We start from the raw sequence: 19,952 nt of genomic DNA, 5'->3' as shown, positions 1-19,952 counted from the left end.
TAGCAGATTAGAAAAAGAGTTGATTGATGAAAAAATTGCCCAGTTTATTTATGCAACGAACTCTTCTTTCCGTCTGACTGAGAACCCACATTTCATTAATATGGTTCAGTCACTGAGACCAGGATACAGTCCACCCAGCAGAGCTGATGTTGCAGGGAAACTGCTGGATCAAGTGTATGACAGAGAAATGGAGCAATGTGCAACAGCTCTGGAGGGTAAAATTGTTAACCTAAGTATTGATGGGTGGAGTAATGTCCACAATGATCCTATTGTATGTGCTTGTATAACAACAGAAGAAGGTAAAGTCTTCCTTGCACAAACAACTGATACGTCAGGAAATGCACACACAGCAGAATACTTACAAGAAGTGGCAGTAAAAGCTATAACGACATGTGAACAAAAATTCAAATGTCTAGTACGCAGCTTGGTCACTGACAATGCTGCAAACGTATCCAAGATGAGAAGAGATTTAGAAGAGCAGGGAGGGAATACAAAGCTGCTAATAACATATGGTTGCAGTGCTCATTTGCTGCACCTCTTAGCCAAAGACTTAAGTGTTCCAGAAATAAAGGCTAATGTTGTTGAAATTGCTAAATACTTCCGTAATAATCATTTTGCTGCAGCAGCTCTGAAAAGGATGGGTGAAACCAAGCTAACGCTCCCACAAGATGTTAGATGGAACTCTGTGGTGGACTGTTTTGAGCAGTATATCAAAAACTGGCCTATTCTAATGACACTTTGTGAAGAAAATCGAGATAAAATAGATGGCACTGTCACGGCCAAAATCCTCAACATTGGGCTTAAGAGAAATGTTGAACATATGCTGAGCTTCCTGAAACCCATCTCTCAAGCTTTAAACAAAATACAGAAAAATAGCTGTTTTATTGCGGATGCTGTTGAAATTTGTAAGAACTGAGTGAACAATTAAAAACAGAACTACACATGGACAGAATTAAATTACAAGCAATAAACAAACGAATGGGACAAGCACTGACTCCAGCTCATTTTTTGGCAAATATTGTCAATATCCAATATCAGGGTCAAAACCTAAGTGCTGAGGAAGAGGAGTTAGCTATGACATGGGTATCCAGCAATCATCCATCTTTAATGCCAACTATAATAAACTTCAGAGCTAAGGGGGAACCATTCAAGAAATATATGTTTGCTGAAGATATTTTAAGGAAGGTCACACCAGTAAACTGGTGGAAGTCACTTAAGAGCTTGGATTTAGAGACTGTTCAAGTAATTTCACTTTTAACAGCAGTAGCTTCTTCTGCAGGCGTTGAAAGAATATTCTCTTCCTTTGGACTCATTCATTCTAAATTGAGAAATCGGTTGGGACCCAATAAAGCAGGAAAGCTTGTTTTTCTTTTCCAGATTATGAATAGGAACAAAGAAGAAGATGATGATGAAGATGACGACAAGTGAGCTACAGAGGACAGCAGGGACAGTAGTATTTAAGTTTTTCATGTGTTGGCTGGGCTGACAGTCTAAGTTTCTTAAAATATATATATATTTTGTTTAGCCAAATTAGTTAACAAACATGGATGTTTGTTTAAGCAAATAACTTATGCTGTAATGTTGTTATTGTTTCAGTTGAATAAATCTATTTAAATTGTTATTAAGGTCAGGATTATTTTTCTCCTTCCTAAGTACAACAGAACAGTGGTGTCCAAATATGAATGATTAACCCATTAAACTGGGGAGAAAAAAGTAATATAAAAAGTGATTCTAAAAATCTTCATCTACTTGCATGTTAAAGTAGCAAGAACTAGTTTAGGTAGAAACTTTGATTTAAATCACTGATTTAAATCAAGCCTTACTGACTAGTGATTTAAATCAGTTAGATTTAAATCAAATCCACCCTGCTGGAGACTACTTCTTTTTTTCCTTTGTATGGAAATTTTCTCATGTAGCAATGTTGATATTGCATATTGTTTTTTTTGGTTTGTTTGAAAATGTTACTTTTCAAAAAAGTTTTATTATGCAAAAAGGGCAATTTGGCCCATTGCCATAGTTTGCATATGGCAATATTATGTTTGCCTTTAAAAACAAAAAAAAAAGGCAAAAATAAAAATTTGTCTACTACAGTTTACGTATCTGTGTGATTTCTCTAAAACAGTGTCAGCATACTAACATACGCTTACCAATGCAACGAAACAGTCATAGAATCCGAAGGGGTATAAATATATATATTTTGACACACATAAAACCCAAAATTATAACACTGACACAGCATGCTCTTGCCATGAAGTTTCCCCCTCAGGTGAGATAAAGTAATTAGTGAAAATATCACGCACTTTGAGCCCAGAGAGCGGTCTACGTTGAGGGTAGATAGGTGGTCTCACCCTACGCACATTGTCCGGCCTACGCACAACACCAGCAGAGGAGGAACAATCATGTATCCTGGTGAAGTTATGAAGAACCACACAGGCTTTAACAACTTCATTAACATTTTGTTCACTCAGCTGAATGGCAGACTGGAGTACCCGCCATTTGGCACAATGAATGCCAAATGAACACTCCACCAGTCGCCTAGCACGTGATAGGCGCAAGTTAAAAATTCTGCGCCTGTGGTCAAGGTTGCGGCGGGGATATGGCCTCATGTCATTGCGCGTTAACTGAAACGCCTCATCTGCCACAAGGACATAAGGGACTGATTCTTCAGTGGAACCTGGTAGCTGGCGTGGTGGTGGTAGATCTAACTGGTTGGTGCATAGCCGCCGAGCCATTATGGAAGTATTGAAGACTCTAGAGTCTCCCGTCCTTCCATAGGCCCCAATGTCAACAATTATAAACTTGTATTGAGGGTCTGCCAGAGCCAACAATACAACAGAAAAGTATTGTTTATAATTGAAGAATTGGGAGCCAGAGTTCGGCGGCTTACGCACCCGGATATGTTTGCCATCAAGGGCCCCAATACAATTAGGAAACTGGCATTCCTCCTGAAAGTCCCTTGATATCTTTAACCAGTCTTCCATCCTGGGCGGGGGCATGACGACTTGATGGAGTCTTGTCCAGATTTCTATACATGTTGACCTGACTATGCCAGAAATGGTAGATCTTCCAATGAGAAACTCATGGTGGAGGGCGGCATAAGACAGGCCAGTGGACAGGAAGCTGAAGAACGACAGAAATGGATAATTTTAGAATGCACAAAGAAGAAAAAAATCATTTACGCATGATAGCCATAAGGGCCATGATAACATCATTCCTCAGATATAGTCCGCACACTCTCAACGCATTTACCCCTACTACGGGTTCATCAGGAGAGATGCATATTGGTCAGAGCGGTCTGGCAGTGGAGACTAATCCAATTGATGAGGGCACTTAATGAGGATATCATTATAAAGGAGTATATATTCACAGATAAGTACTTTTTTTTTTTTCTCCCATGAATGGGCTTATTGTTGTCAGTATCTGGTGACTTAAACTAGGGGTATGATATATATCTGATATCTGGAGTGGTTGTAGCACCCCTACTAATTTACACTGAGACTTGAAAATCTGGTACATTCAGTGGTGTCTTTGTTTGCTTTCATGATTTCTGACAATTTGTTATCAGATAAGCCGTTCCTGTTTACCTACCATTGATTCATCATTGTGTCTAATGGGCAGTTTTTTATCTGGGTACTTGATGTGACAATTTTTATATATATTTCATATACATAACATAGTGGTTTTGGGGAAGGGCATAATTTGCTACAAATTTATATGTAACTGGTTCTACTGTGTGTGAGTGTTATGCATCTATTCAGACTGTCTGGACTTTCTACCTTTCCTCACATGCATATATGATTGTATAAATCTACTTTACTGCATTCATGAATATATTCTAAGCAAATGGATACAGGCCATCTGGCCTTCTGTTTCTAATCTGTCGTCTTATAGGATGATATAGGAGATTAGGGATAGCCATCGCACGAGCGGGGGCGCCATTCTCGTATTTCTTAGGGTGCCAACCTCCGCACCTAGGTAGGTGTTCAGACAGTCATTTTGTATAGGGCCAGGTCACTCTTTTCCTCACATCGGCTGAGTGAAATTGTTATCAGATGGTAGCACGTATTATCAATTTTTATACATCTTCTTTATGTCCATTTCCCCTTTTTTTTTCGTTTTTTGAGGTTTTTGGGCTATAATAGTATTGTGCAGTTTTTAACTGCTATGATTTAGGTTTTTCTGACCACGTGATTGGATTGGCAGATTCAGCTGGTTAGATTTGGTTTTACTGTTATACATTATCTCTTTCCAGCAATACAATAGCCCGTTTTTTACTAGGCTTTATAATAGGGGGCATCTGTGCAATTTTATATTGGTATTTTTGTACTTAATAAAAAAGTTACATTTTAATAGGGTTTTTTTCAGTTAGTCGGTTAAATGCACATATGCCAGATTTTACTAAGCCTGGCCAATAATTTCTGTAAGTTCTTTACATGACAGTTTCCAACCAGGAGGACATGTGATAAGAACTTATAGGGTTCTCTAAAGGGCAAAACTACCAAGAAGTTGGATTTTTCTGGTTTTGTTAAGGAGTATCTATTTTAATTTAAATTTTGATTTAATAAATCAATAGTAAACATGAAAAATAGGCAACTTTATAATGTGTGAGGGAGCTAGAGACAGACAGACATTCTGCTGCAAGTTCTCCAGAAACGACAGATACAGTTCTCCATAGAACCTTAGGAGCACCACCTGCCATCTACTACCTCAGTTAAGGGAAAAATAAGCGCTCACTCAAAATATATTTTACCAGTGAACTGAGACTGATTGTTTATAGCCCAGGAGGATAAAGAAGGACATTTGTCTAATAGAATATTTCAGTTTCTTATTTTCACGTGTAATATGGATTTATGAAAAAAAAAAATAGCGGCAGCTCTGCTCGATGGAGGCAATGGCCCTTGCGGCCCAGGAGACCGGCATGGCTCTTGTGGAGAGAGCACTAAACTTCTCCAGAGGTAATAGACTGACTTCAATATGCTTCACAAATAGGTTTCTTAATCCAGTTGGTTATGGTACTCTTCAAAGGCTTCTTCCCCTTGTTTTGTCCATAATATTGGATAAAGAAATTCTTTCCTCCCGGACTGTGTCTGTTGGAGATGATGAAGAATGGTTCTCCGTACGTCTAACAAATGAATTTCCTTTTTTCTGTAGTTTGTTGTATCCTGGCAGAAAGGAGGAAGAATTATTTCCCAAGAGGAGCAGTTCTGATGTCACTTTTGGTTAAAAAAAAAACAAACAAAAAAAAAAAAAAAAGTATAGATGTAACACAATTCTATCTTCTAGGATCCTCAGATATTGTGTCCTGATTGATAGAGCCTGTAGCTCACTAACTGTTCTTGCTGTTATGGCTACATGAAAAGCTGCCTTCCAAGATAGTTTATTTAAATTCACTGTGGCTACTGGATCAAAAGAAGGTAAAGTTAGACCCTTGAGAACAATATTTAGGTCCCAAGATGGGATTATGTTGCCCCTTCTTGGGTGTTCCCAGGAAGCTGCGGTCATGAATCTTTATCCACCAATGATTTGCTAAATCCTGGTCAAAAAAAGAACTTAAAGCTGACACCTGGACTTTGAGGGTACTAGGTTTTAAGTCTCTTTCCAGATCATCCTGTAATCAATCCAACATTCTAGCTATGTCTGAATGAAACAGATTGGGAGAAAAAAAAAACCATACCAGGAGATAAAGTCTTCCATATTTTCCCTTAAGTTATCGGTTTTCTGCTCTACTGAGGGGTACCTTTGACCCCATCTGACAGACCTTTTACCTTTAGTATTTTGGCTTCAGAACTCAAGCAACCAGAAACAGATTTTGCGGGGCTGGATGGAAAATTGTTCCTTGTTGTAGAGGGTCATGGACCGGAGGAAGCATAAAAGGGTCATTCAACCTCATGTTTTTGTAATGTACCGAACCAGCTTTTTTTGGCCAAAAGGGTGCTATAAAAAGCTTTGAATTGACTCCCTCCATTCTTATTTTCTATACGGATTTTAGTAGTATGTGAATCAGGGGTAGGGGTGTTAGCGTAGGCCAACTTGAATTCCTAGGAATGGGTGAATGCGTCCACTGCTACATGTGTTTGGATCTAGTGAGAAGTATTGAACTACTTTTGCGTTTTGACGGTTCACAAATAAATCCAACTCTGGATGGCCTCATTTCCTAATTATCATGTGAAAGATCTCATTCCTCAGACTTCACTTGCCCAGATGTGTCTTTCCTGCTCAGGAAGTCCGCTTGTGTGTTGGTGGAACCTCATAGATGGAGTGCCGATCGCGACAGAAGTTGCTCTGCCGAAAAAAAAAAAAAAGATTCTTGCTGAACGTACCCTCAGATTCCCGTATTTGATACTCCCCTGTGAGCCATGGTTGTCATGTAGTTGGAATATATCCTGACAAGCGTCCACTGGAGTAATGATACTGCGGTTTTCAGGGTCACTTTTGCTGCTTTCAGCACTCTGAAGTTTGATGATTGAATGCTTATCTCATGTGGCCAGGCCCCTTGGGAAAAAACTCGGGAGACCATTACTTTCCATCCTCTTTTGCTGGCATCATTCATTATAGTTAGCAATGGGAACTGAATCCAGGATTCTCCTTTTGCTAGATTCTCTGGCTTGAGCCACCAGCCCAGATTCTGTTCCAGCAGGACAGAATATAAGTTTGAAGAATTTTCGTATTAGCTTGGGACCATAGTACTGCTTGAATCCATGTGTCATGGATCCCAGGACAGACATTGCGAGCCTTATCGAGATTCTAGATCTTCTTTTGCTTATCTCTTAGTAAAAAGGTTGCCTTTTCTTGAGAATTTCTGAGGAAATAATCTGCCACTGGGAAACAATTTGAGATTCTATCACGTATATGTCTGGTGTCATTGTCTATCTTGACACTAGCTTTGAAAATGTTCTTAACACTTCCTCCTTTGGGGTAGCTCCAGCATCCAGTCTTCCCCTTCCCTCTGTACTGCGGAATTTGGGTCTGTGGTGGATGAAAGGATCTTTGCCTCACGACTTTCGGCTCAAGTAGTGATTTCTTTTTATCAGATGCCTTTGCTAATAGTTCGCCTTTAGCAGACCTGAACATGTATTCACCTTGAAAGGAAATGCAGCAAAGTTTGGCTTTGGATCTCCGTTAGACATCTTCAGTCAAAGGGCCCGTCTTGTGTTTGATAAAACCAAGTTCCTAGCAGCTACCCTGACTGACTCTGCTGAGGCATCTGTTGTTAAGAACCCCGTAGCCTTCGGAAGGAAAGGTAAAGACACTAGTAAATCTTCTCTGGGAGTGCCCATACTCTGGTGACTCTTGAGTTGATTCAACCTTCTGAACATTATCTTGCCACTTATGTGGATGCTAAATTTGTCAATATTGATGCCGCCGATGATTCCAAAGTTCTCCTCAAAGGGCTATCCATCTTCCGATCCATTTGGTCTTTCAGTTGGGAAATGGATTTCCATCTTTCACAATCTTTTCTGTTCATTCCTAATACAATTGCTTTTAACGGGTGCTTCTTATTACAAATGGCACACTTACGGCGCGAAGATTTAGTTTTCGGTTTGGGTGTAGGATCCTTGTCCTCCATAAAGGGAAGAAGGCAGTAATAACCAAATTCTACTGCCAAAAATGAGACCCCGCCCTTGGATTACTTACTGGGCCTGGGTCCACCCTGGGCTCAGCAGATGCAGAGCCAAGAGAAGATGCACCCTCCATGGATATAAGGGATCGATCTTACCTTAGGGAGTCTTCTTGTCAGGGTCACTTATAGCGAAGTGACCGTGACCCAGTGTGTTAGCTATCCTTCGGATGTGACTCCTTCCCTTCCTGAAGAATCCCCCACTGATTCCAATGTGGAGGACTCCCTGAATGCGATTGGCATCTTCCCGCTGATTCACTGTTTCACCTGCTGGAAAATGCTGTGCGTTCCATGGTGTTACGCAACCGTGACATAAATTGAAGGGGAATGGCATGAAAAGGAAGTAGGAGGCTGGGGAGCTACGGGAAGACCCCAGCCCACCTCCAATCAGCATTGTCCAGAGGTGCAGAGGAACAGAGGGGTCCAGATCCTAGGAACACAAAAGCAGATGGAGAGGAGGAAGGCAACACGATCGACCTCACTGCTCGGCATGTATTTTTTCCGCCCCAAAGTCTGCTGACCCCAGAACACCAGGATGAGCTCTTCATGCCCCTAGGGACAGGAAAACCACTGAAGATAGGAGGTGGGGAGAGGCTATTTAACCTATGTGTTTTCTGTCCCTATTAGGGCAGGTAGGCAATCTCCATAATGTTGTGCTGTCGTGCAGGGTGAGGAAAAGAAAAAAAACACAGTAAAAAGAGCCATACTCAACTGCATCTGGAAAATAAAATAAAAAAAAAAAAAAAAAAAAAAAAACAGTCAACAATACAACAGTGGGAAATATTTACTAAAGAGATCACCCCAGCTTTCTGATCTAAGGCCGGTTTCACACTAGCGCATTTTCAACGCGCGCACGGCCGGGGGTAGCTCCGCCCCCGATCCGGCTCTCTGCCCGGCGTGCCCGCCCCTTCCTTGTAGCGCCGCCTCCTAGCGGACAGCGGCGCCTGCGATCGGCGCACCCTATCTTTAGCATAGGGTGCGCCGATCGTGCGCAGGCCGTGCGCTAGTTGCGCTTTGACCTGCGCTGCGCACTTTTGACGGTGCGCCGTGCGCGCCAAAATCAAACTTTTCGGATTTTGGCGCGCACGGCGCACCGTCAAAAGTGCGCAGCGCAGGTCAAAGCGCAACTAGCGCACGGCCTGCGCACGATCGGCGCACCCTATGCTAAAGATAGGGTGCGCCGATCGCAGGCGCCGCTGTCCGCTAGGAGGCGGCGCTACAAGGAAGGGGCGGGCACGCCGGGCAGAGAGCCGGATCGGGGGCGGAGCTACCCCCGGCCGTGCGCGCGTTGAAAATGCGCTAGTGTGAAACCGGCCTAATACTGGAGACACCAGCAGTGCTGAGGTAGGAAGAGGCTGCTCACACTGCTGGCCACCCTGTCTGTCTGATCTAATACTGGAGCCACCAGCAGTGCTGAAGTAAGAAGAGGCTGCTCACACTGCTGGCCACCCTGTCTGATCTAATACTGGAGCCACCAGCAGCGCTGAGGTAAGAACATGCTGCTCACACTGCTGGCCACCCTGTCTGTCTGATCTAATAGTGGAGCCACCAGCAGTGCTGAGGTAAGAAGAGGCTGCTCACACTGCTGGCCACCCTGTCTGTCTGATCTAATAGTGGAGCCACCAGCAGTGCTGAGGTAAGAAGAGGCTGCTCACACTGCTGGCCACCCTGTCTGGTCTAATACTGGAGACACCAGCAGCGCTGAGGTAAGAAGAGGCTGCTCACACTGCTGGCCACCCTGTCTGTCTGATCTAATACTGGAGACACCAGCAGCGCTGAAGTAAGAAGAGGCTGCTCACACTGCTTGCCACCCTGTCTGTCTGATATAATACTGGAGCCACCAGCAGCACTGAGGTAAGAAGAGGCTGCTCACACTGCTGGCCACCCTGTCTGTCTGATCCAATACTGGAGCCACCAGCAGTGCTGATGTAAGAAGAGGCTGCTCACACTGCTGGCCACCCTGTCTGGTCTAATACTGGAGACACCAGCAGTGCTGAGGTAAGAAGAGGCTGCTCACACTGCTGGCCACCCTGTCTGATCTAATTCTGGAGACACCAGCAGTGCTGAGGTGAGAAGAGGCTGCTCACACTGCTGGCCACCCTGTCTGATCTAAAACTGGAGACACCAGCGGTGCTGAGGTAAGAAGAGGCTACCCACACTACTGGCCACCTTGTCTTTATGATCCAATACTGGGACATGGTCCTGTCAATGTCACAAGATGTGGCTATATTAACTCTATAGTGATTATCTCCCTAAACAAAACAAAATGTGATTAGCCAATTAAAAGTATTTAGAAATGTATTCAACATGATAGTAAAAAAAACCAAAAAAAAAAAAAAAAAAAAAAACCTATTCCCAGAGAACCTCTTTAATGTTATTCACATATTATAAAGGTATACATTGAGAAATACACTGGAAAACTCACACAAAAAAAAAAAAAAATAATCTCTCACTGAATGTATTCTCCATTGTGACTGTAAACGTGCATGCCATATGAAAAGGTCTCTAGTTAGACTGCAGCTGGGGAAACTTCTGTAAGCAGATGTGTACAAGTGTCCTTAACTCACATTCACAGTAGGCAGGGACCCAGCACGGACTACCAACACAATAGTATCAATAAATACGGTAATCACAAGTGGAATTAATCCAATCATGTGGTGCAAGGTGCAGCGTAATAGATACCACATGGTCCTTCCTTGAGGGTTAAAAGAATATTTTATTACCTATGCATATATATTATATATTATTTTAAGTGTGCTCAGCTAAGATCTCTGCTGTACGAGTTTATTGGAGTCCTTAGGCAAAACTTATGCTTTGAAAAGCAGCCGCAGGCCAGAAGTCTGAAAGGCATCGCACCATGTATTCCATTTTTATCATAGATTTTTTGTGCATTTTGCTCAGCAAATCTCCTTGCGGTATAGCAGTAGTTTCAATCATCGGCTATAAACCTCTCGTTATTTTACCTAACCACATGCACACGGCGGCGGCTCTCCATTATAGAGGTCAGATTACTCTAGGTCAGAAGAAAACATGATATCCGGATTTACTGGATGGTCTGCTGCGTCACGTACTGCCCTATACACCGCAGCAGCCGGAACCTGGAAAAACATGGATTCTGCACAAATGTTTATAATGCCCCCAAACAAAATGGAATCATCATTAATTACTAAATTTCAATCTTAACATTTAAAAGGGATAATCTCAATTTTTCAGGAAAGTATGAAGTGGCCACTGCTTCTCTTCTCAAGCTGGTCTGAAAGATATAGACGTGCATTTTTCCATGCATTGTATCTCCTGCCACAAATCAAATGTGGTGTGAACGCCGCCGACTACAAAATGCCCTTCAATACGGCACAATGTTAGATTTTCCCCATTCTCCTCATCTGTCCACATAGTTAGTGTGGCAGACCCCAGACCAGTCTGCAGGTAGACGAGGAGAGGATGGAAACATTCCCCAATTATGGTGGTGGACTTTGCTGGGGCGCAGGCTCAGTCTGCATGTGTGTTGGACCATAAACAATATTGTTTGATCAATTATGGGCACCCTCTCCATCAGTTCCATAAATTAATAAATTGTGGGGTAGTAACTGAGCATGTGTGACCAACACTCCATTTCAGGAGGAGGAGACATGGGAGAATTATTCTTGTGATTTAGGGGTCACATGTAATTTAGCCGTATGCCTGTATATTCCCGGGAACCAGTTGGTATTATGCTAGGGAAGGGAGGTTTTTCACTTAAATCCCCAGGATCTGGTCTGCTGGTAAAGCGGCAGCGCTGGTAATATGGTGATAAGCTGCTATATCTTGGTATAATGTTTGTCTATATTGCTTTGTAATTGCAGCCTTTACCGCCAAGGTTTGTTGCATAGCACTGGTTATAGAGGTTTAATTATAAACAACAGTAGGATATCATGCGTGTGATTGCACTTGCCTGTTAGGTGATGTGAGCAATGATAATTAAGAGATATTCGTTATTATATATGGTTTACTGATTGCACTGCTAATCTTGTGACTCATAGTATTTCACTATTTAATTATATGACCCATTGTCTTTGTTTTGTGATCTGTGTCTGTTCAGACTTAATTGTTTTTAACATAGTGTTTTTGTCTGCTGTGTTCATTATATTTATAATAAAAATTGTTGAATTATTTTTGACTATATTTCTTGTTGGTGATCCCTACTTTTGTGCATATACTTTTTTCTTGTGAGTTTCAAAGAATTATTCTTGTGATTGGTCGCGATCCCAGCAGCGGGCCAAACCTAGTGGAAAGCAGAACTAATTAATAGCCCTTTGGTGGTAAAATGGCAGCTTTTTAAAAATATTTGTGCCCTTCCTTGCACAAATGCCTCACCGTCCCTGCTGCCTCCCCACCCTATACCAGGTGCCTCACTGACCCTGCAGCCTCCTCCCTGCACCAGGTGCCTCACTGTCCCTGCAGCCTCCTCCCAGCACCAGGTGCCTCACTGCCCCTGCAGCCTCCTCCCTGCACCAGTAGCCTCACTGTCCCTGCAGCCTCCTCCCTGCACCAGGTGCCTCACTGTCCCTGCAGCCTCCCCACCCTATACCAGGTGCCTCACTGACCCTGCAGCCTCCTCCCTGCACCAGGTGCCTCACTGTCCCTGCAGCCTCCTCCCAGCACCAGGTGCCTCACTGCCCCTGCAGCCTCCTCCCAGCACCAGGTGCCTCACTGCCCCTGCAGCCTCCTCCCAGCACCAGGGGCCTCACTGTCCCTGCAGCCTCCCTCCCTGCACCAGGGGCCTCACTGCCCCTGCAGCCTCCCTCCCTGCACCAGGGGCCTCACTGCCCCTGCAGCCTCCCTCCCTGCACCAGGGGCCTCACTGCCCCTGCAGCCTCCCTCCCTGCACCAGGGGCCTCACTGCCCCTGCAGCCTCCCTCCCTGCACCAGGGGCCTCACTGCCCCTGCAGCCTCCCTCCCTGCACCAGGGGCCTCACTGCCCCTGCAGCCTCCCTCCCTGCACCAGGGGCCTCACTGCCCCTGCAGCCTCCCTCCCTGCACCAGGGGCCTCACTGCCCCTGCAGCCTCCCTCCCTGCACCAGGGGCCTCACTGCCCCTGCAGCCTCCCTCCCTGCACCAGGGGCCTCACTGCCCCTGCAGCCTCCCTCCCTGCACCAGGGGCCTCACTGCCCCTGCAGCCTCCCTCCCTGCACCAGGGGCCTCACTGCCCCTGCAGCCTCCCTCCCTGCACCAGGGGCCTCACTGCCCCTGCAGCCTCCCTCCCTGCACCAGGGGCCTCACTGCCCCTGCAGCCTCCCTCCCTGCACCAGGGGCCTCACTGCCCCTGCAGCCTCCCTCCCTGCACCAGGGGCCTCACTGCCCCTGCAGCCTCCCTCCCTGCACCAGGGGCCTCACTGCCCCTGCAGCCTCCCTCCCTGCACCAGGGGCCTCACTGCCCCTGCAGCCTCCCTCCCTGCACCAGGGGCCTCACTGCCCCTGCAGCCTCCCTCCCTGCACCAGGGGCCTCACTGCCCCTGCAGCCTCCCTCCCTGCACCAGGGGCCTCACTGCCCCTGCAGCCTCCCTCCCTGCACCAGGGGCCTCACTGCCCCTGCAGCCTCCCTCCCTGCACCAGGGGCCTCACTGCCCCTGCAGCCTCCCTCCCTGCACCAGGGGCCTCACTGCCCCTGCAGCCTCCCTCCCTGCACCAGGGGCCTCACTGCCCCTGCAGCCTCCCTCCCTGCACCAGGGGCCTCACTGCCCCTGCAGCCTCCCTCCCTGCACCAGGGGCCTCACTGCCCCTGCAGCCTCCCTCCCTGCACCAGGGGCCTCACTGCCCCTGCAGCCTCCCTCCCTGCACCAGGGGCCTCACTGCCCCTGCAGCCTCCCTCCCTGCACCAGGGGCCTCACTGCCCCTGCAGCCTCCCTCCCTGCACCAGGGGCCTCACTGCCCCTGCAGCCTCCCTCCCTGCACCAGGGGCCTCACTGCCCCTGCAGCCTCCCTCCCTGCACCAGGGGCCTCACTGCCCCTGCAGCCTCCCTCCCTGCACCAGGGGCCTCACTGCCCCTGCAGCCTCCCTCCCTGCACCAGGGGCCTCACTGCCCCTGCAGCCTCCCTCCCTGCACCAGGGGCCTCACTGCCCCTGCAGCCTCCCTCCCTGCACCAGGGGCCTCACTGCCCCTGCAGCCTCCCTCCCTGCACCAGGGGCCTCACTGCCCCTGCAGCCTCCCTCCCTGCACCAGGGGCCTCACTGCCCCTGCAGCCTCCTCCCTGCACCAGGGGCCTCACAGTCCCTGCACCACCTCCCATCACTTGGTGCCTCGATACTGCAGCTTATTACCAACCATTCTCGCCTAAGAGTAATTCTTCCAATGGAAAGTAGCTCCAGATATGTTCTGATACAGAAACAATTCTGTGTATAATGGGAAACATACAGAGGAATAATTCATCAGAGCGGGCTGATTTACTGCAGTGGTGTGATGTTTGCCACAACTCCACCAACCTGAAAACAGACAATGAGCATGCTGAGGAGCTTGTCTGTCCATGCCTGATGTTACATAAGGCAGAAGTGTACCCGGGGGACATGGTAACACTCTGGCTGCTTTCAGAGGGCCACGTTCTCATCTCTATGCAGCTCTAAGGCTACGTTCACATTGGTGTTTGAGTCCGCAGCATATCATCTGCAAACACATGTTTACGCAGAGTTTTTTATGTGCATCACCTTACGCAGGATGGAAAAAAACTGCGTTTGCGTTGTTTATGCACAAGCGTTCGATATGACATCAGACAAAAATGGGCGCCTCGTGGGATTTCTATTTTCATTTTGAAGAATGCATGCGTTCCTATAGACAGTAATGCTTTTTTGATGCATTCATCCGCATGTGGATGACTGTGCATATTTGACTGATTTTTTATGCCTCAGAAATGCAACGTGCTGCGTTTGCCGGACACCGACGCACACCGCGTATGCATCCGCAAGTGAACGCATGTCCCTGCGCACACCATGCTACATATATGTACACATGCCGATCAAGCGCTGCGCACAGATACGCAAACGTGAGACCGGCCTAAGGCTTCGTTCCCACAAGGAGTTTGTGCTGTTGCAGAATTTCGGCGCCTGGCAATGTGCTTCTGCAGCAGAAAAAAACTGAAAACACTTGTGCGACATGTATGTGGAAACCCGGCCAAAACCTCACCAGGGGCCCGAGTGTTTCCATTCAATGACAGCAAGAGAGCTCCTCATAAATGGCCTAACCTTCCCCTGTGATACAGAACACATACATGACCCACCATGCTATAGAGCCCCCGAATGTGACCCCTCAGTGCTCCTTCCCCGGCAGCAGGTCACGTCTGAGCAGCCGTACATCACTCACCTCCCCGCACCATCTGCAGTCGCTGGACAGTTCTCGGATGAAGCCCGGGAGCGCGCACTGGAAGCCAACCCCGTGTACTACTGTGCGCGTCCCCGCCAGTCATGTCAGCCACCAGCTGAGCGACCGACGCAAGCGTACAAGACGGGAGAAGTGTGATTGGATAATGGCGTCATGTCGTCATCACAGTGCGCCGCACACGGCCGCCATTTTTCTTTTGGGACGACTAGCGCCTAACCTAATAGTTATACAGCATGCTTTTATCATCCTCGTTATAGCGACGTCTAATAATGAATTCAGTCTCTGGGATGTGTGAAATCTTCCTGTAATATCTACGGGCAGTGGTCGGGAGTGTTAGGAGTGGGCGCTGCACTGGCCGGTGCCCTTATCAGCCATGGCCGAACTGTTCTACGTGTAAATAAAGTTGCGACCTTCAAAGAAGCGCCGGGAGCTGCAGCACACAGTGAGTGGCCGTGCATGGTGCGGGCTGGCGTTGGGGGGCTGTGGATCCATGGAGCAGTGCGTTTTTTCTGCTGCATCTTCACTGCGTGAAAACCGCAGTGTCTTATTACACTTCCATTAGGCTATGTGCACACGTAGTTTTAGGTGCTGCAGATTTAATAAAATCCGCAGGTAATTCTCAGGTCAAAAGTCCTGCGGTTTACCTGCGGATTACCCTGTGGTTTCACACCTCTACAATGGAGAAGGTGTGAAACCGCTGCGAATTCCGCACAAAGTATTGACATGCTGTGGAGTGTAACCCGCAGCAAATCCGTGCGGAAAAATCTGCAGCATGTGCACAACGTTTTTCAGTTTACCATTGAAAACAATGGTACTGTACAACTCACCTAAATCTGCTGCGGACCCGCAGAGCCTGAAACGCTGCAGATCCGCAGCAGAATCCGCACCGTGTGCACATAGCCTTAATGGCATTTGTAGAAATCTCGTGCTCTTTTAATTATTCATTTTTTTTAGTCAGCAGACCTGCAGCGCGTGGTGGAGATCCGGAACATGTCAGTGGCTCTTGAGGTGCAAGTTTTCTATGTACAGTTACCCCATGGAAGTGCATTGCATTTGAAAAAGCTCTAAAGTCACATGACTATCAGTAAAGTTTAGAATCCAAGGGGTAAGGCGTCTCCTTGTGGAGAGTAACCTGCCAGGTCTGGCATTCCAGTATGAGGAGACGTATATGCCACACGTGCGCCTCGGGAAAATGAAATATACAAATTGTCTCTTCAGAGAGAAAGAGGACCAGAACTCTAGCGCCCCCTATAGGAAGTAGCAATCCTACAAGTCTTAGCGAGCCTTGTCACATGACTTATGAGCCTAAACAGAATCCTGATTTTCTGTGTTTTGGGGTATTGCCCCTCGTCAGTGCAAAGTATGAGATCTGATTTGGCTAAATGAGAGGCTAAAGATTTGACAATGCCAAATACCAAGAAGTATCAAAAACTAAGACGCTTTCTTTAACCCCTTAACGACCGCCGCTACGCCTTTTAACGGCAGTCACTAAGGGTACTTAAACCACAGCGCCGTTAATTAACGGCACTGTAGAAAAAGTTAATAGCGCCCCCCCACAGTTGGATTTTCTCCGGAGTCTCGGCTGCCGGGGGTAGCCAAGACCGCAGAGAACATGATTCAGGTCGGTATTTACCGACCCGGGGTTGTGATCGCCGTTATTAACCCTATAATGGCGACCGCCACAAAAAAAACAGCATGATGTTACATTTAATTTCTCTCCCCTCTGATGTGATCGCACATCAGAGGAGAGAGAAATGGGGTCCCCGGGTCCTCCGATGCCCATAACGGTACCTTATGTACCGTTTCTTCATTCTCCCGCTCTCCTGGCCCCCCTCCTTCCTGCGGGAGAAAGAAAATGGCGAGCGCATGCTCAGTGCGCTCGTCAAGATCTTCCTGCCTGCACTCGGCAACCCTTGAGAATTTTCTCATTAGCTGCTGGTTGTTGATCACTGTGATAGGATCTATCACAGTGATCAAAACCCCCAATATTAGTAAATATGGCAGCACTTGGGCTGTGCTTTCTCTCTTCTCTCCTTGTAGTTGTTCTGGGAGAGAAGAGAGACTGCAGCTGAAGTGCTGCCCTGTCAGTGAAGAAAAATCAGATTTTATGGCATCCGCAAGCGTCCTGTAAATCAAATTACCCACCCCGTTCTCCATAATCCCTGCATCCCCATTGTCAGTGGTTTATAAAAAAATATATTTTTTTTTAATTATTTTTTAAAATAATTTTTTAAAAATAATTTGTTAGGGTTACACGTGCTAGGGTTAGGAGGAAAAAAATACTAGGGTTAGATTAGGGTTAGTAATTCATTAGGCAGGGAAATAAAATGGCCCACAGAACTTACAGCGCGGAGCTAGCTTACAGCCTGCTTTGCTCCCGCAGTGAAACAGAATCTGCCCCTGAAGCTGAGCAGTTTTCAGACAGTGATGACGACTCTTCCTCCATGGGATCCCCCAGCCCGATGGTAGCGGAGTCGGTCGTCACTGTTGAAGATTCAGAGGCAGGACCAAGTTCCACTTCCCCCCATCACTGTGGTATAATGACACTTCATTTTCCCCTCAAATTCCCCCTTTTTCTCCTGTCCCTGGAATAAGAGTAGATGTTGCCAATTTTACCCCCATTAATGTTTTCCAAATTTTCATTAGCCCCGAAGTCCTAGAATTAATCGTCCACCAAACAAACCTATATGCCTGACAATACATTTCCCAAAAACCCACTGCCTTTCATTCCTGTTCCTGGATCCCCACAAATGACCCTGAAATAATTTTTTTTTTAGGCCTTACCCTGAATATGGGTTTAGTAAACAAACCCACACTCCGCTCTTACTGGGCAACAAAATCTGTCCACAGCACCCCTGTATTTGCAGCCGTCGTGTCCCGAGTCCGTTACAAAGCTCTGATGAGATTCCTCCACTTCAGAGACAATTCCCAAGCCCCCCAAGAACTGACCCCCAATTATGATCTCCTAAATAAATTGAGACCCCTAATTTCCCTCCTGCAAAATTCATTTCTAAATTCCTATACCCCAGAGAAAATTGCGGCAGTCGACGAGTCCTTGATGAGCTACAAGGGCCGTCTGTCATTCCGCCAATTTATCCCCTCCAAGCGTGCCAAAGACGGAATCAAATTATACAAAACTTGTGAGAGCTTATCAGGGTACACTTCCACCTTCCTAATTTATGAAGTTAGGGACTGCCAAATAAACCCCACAAACTGCCCCCAGACAATTGGCATCCCAGGCAAAATTGTGTGGCAGCTAATGACGCCCTTTCTAAATCAAGGGTACCATGTGTATATGGACAACTATTACACAAGCGTCCCCCTATATAAATCTCTCCACACTGCAAATACAGGGGCCTGTGGAACAATCAGGAAAAACAGAGTGGGTTATCTGTCACAGTTGGTGTCCGGACGTTTGGAGAAGGGGGCGTCATTCTCACTCGCAAGTGACCAACTTCTTGCAGTGAAGTGGAGTGACAGGAAGGACGTCTACATGCTGACCACACTGCATGCGGACACCACTCTGATGGTCAGAGAGAGGGGAGCCACCAGGGACAAGGAAAAACCGGTCTGCGTCACAGAATATATTAAATTTATGGGTGGCGTTGACTTATCAGAACCAGTTCTGCAACCATAAGCGAAAAAGAGAAAAAAAAAATCCAGCTTCCAAAATTCCAATTAATTGTGAATAACAGCAAGTTCAAAAGATCCAATAAAATAGAGTCACATGGTTGTGAGTAACAAGCAACGCGTTTCGAACAGTATCTTGTTCTTTCTCAAAGCTACTCAGCATAAGTAACAGCACGATTATATATGCACCTCAACCAATGAGAATTCATTAACAATCATATGACGTATGCAATAGCTAATTAAAACCACAATGCAAGAAATACAACAACAAAAAAAACAAAATATACAAAAATGTACAAAATATATACAATAGTTGAACCCCAATAGTGGAACATGATTTCTTTCTGCGCATTTAAACCTGCAGGATAGCAGGTATTCTAGCAGAACATCCAGTAGGCTTCGCGAGTCATTAGCCGTCTCTTCATGTCTCCTCCTCTTGCTGACTCCGCAAGCTTCTCGTAACCAGTTACTTGCAGGAATGCCGTGCTTCTCTGATGGTGAGAGACAAAGTGCTTAGATGCAAATGACATAGAACGATTAACCCCAGTGGAGGATGCAAATCTGTAATGTGCTCTGAGATACGGACTTTAAGCATCCGTGTTGTGCAGCCTATATAACTTACCGTATTTTTCGGACCATAAGACGCACTTTTTCCCTCCAAAATTTTGGGAGAAAGTGGGGGGGTGCGTCTTATGGTCACAATATACTCACATGGGTGCGGCGTGGCTCTGTAGTGTGGTGGTGGCGGCGGGCTGTGCTCCGGTGCAGGGGCAGGGGCTCTGTTCTCCGTGGGGGGCTCGGCCGGCGCCTGCATTTCCTCAAAGTCCAGAGGCCCCCACACATCCGTTGCTGCCATGTTGCGGTGGCCTCCGGGAACATGGACGCCGGGAAGAGGGCCGCCGGTCTGGGTACTGCGCATGCTCAGATACAGATCTCGTCCCGAGATCTCAGGAGACGAGATTCAAATCTCGGCAACGAGATCTCATCTCCCGAGATCTCGGGATGAGATCTGAACCTGAGCATGCGCAGTACCCAGACCGTCGGCCATCTTCCCGGCGTCCATGTTCCCGGAGGCCACTGCAACATGGCAGCAACGGATTTGCGGGGGCCTCCGGGCTTTGAGGAAATGCCAGTGGAGCCTCCACCCCTGTACCGGAGCAGCTGCCCCTGCACCTGAGCACAGCGCCCCTGTACAGTACCACAGCACAGTGCTCCCAGCACAGCGCCCGAGCACAAGCACAGTGCCCCCAGCACAGCACGGTGCCCCCAACACAGCCCCACAGCACAGTGCCCCCAGCACAGCGCCCGAGCACAAACACTGCCCACATCACAAGCACAGTGTCCCCAGCACAGCC

At 46.9% G+C, this 19,952-nt stretch overlaps 2 protein-coding genes across 7 annotated transcripts in view; one reads left to right on the top strand and one right to left on the bottom strand.

Annotated features, from left to right (window-relative positions):
* BLVRA (biliverdin reductase A) overlaps window positions 1-15,094 on the bottom strand; it is a 73,401-nt gene extending 58,307 nt beyond the window's left edge. The window contains exon 1 of one of the 2 annotated variants that reach the window (XM_073550034.1): window positions 14,950-15,094. Coding sequence is in view for 1 of the 2 variants with exons in the window: in XM_073550033.1 (XP_073406134.1) it covers window positions 14,867-14,869 (3 nt within the window). In the remaining variant the exon portion in view is untranslated. Of the gene's footprint in view, window positions 1-14,866 lie in introns of both variants that reach the window. The other variant, XM_073550033.1, reaches the window with a different exon arrangement.
* A 103-nt stretch (window positions 15,095-15,197) lies between these two features.
* The window catches only part of COA1 (cytochrome c oxidase assembly factor 1), a 147,151-nt gene continuing 142,396 nt past the window's right edge, over window positions 15,198-19,952 (top strand). For 3 of the 5 annotated variants that reach the window (XM_073550036.1, XM_073550037.1, XM_073550035.1), the window contains exon 1: window positions 15,199-15,409. The gene's annotated coding sequence lies outside the window, so the exon portion shown is untranslated. Of the gene's footprint in view, window positions 15,410-19,952 lie in introns of all 5 variants that reach the window. The other 2 variants (XM_073550039.1, XM_073550038.1) reach the window with 1 other exon arrangement.

Source organism: Dendrobates tinctorius, unplaced genomic scaffold (genome assembly GCF_039654945.1).
Source record: "Dendrobates tinctorius isolate UK_male_01 unplaced genomic scaffold, ASM3965494v1 ptg000162l, whole genome shotgun sequence".
NCBI lineage: Eukaryota > Metazoa > Chordata > Amphibia > Anura > Dendrobatidae > Dendrobates > Dendrobates tinctorius.
The sequence above is the reverse complement of the archived record's forward strand: the minus strand, read 5'-3'. Positions and strand labels throughout refer to the sequence as shown.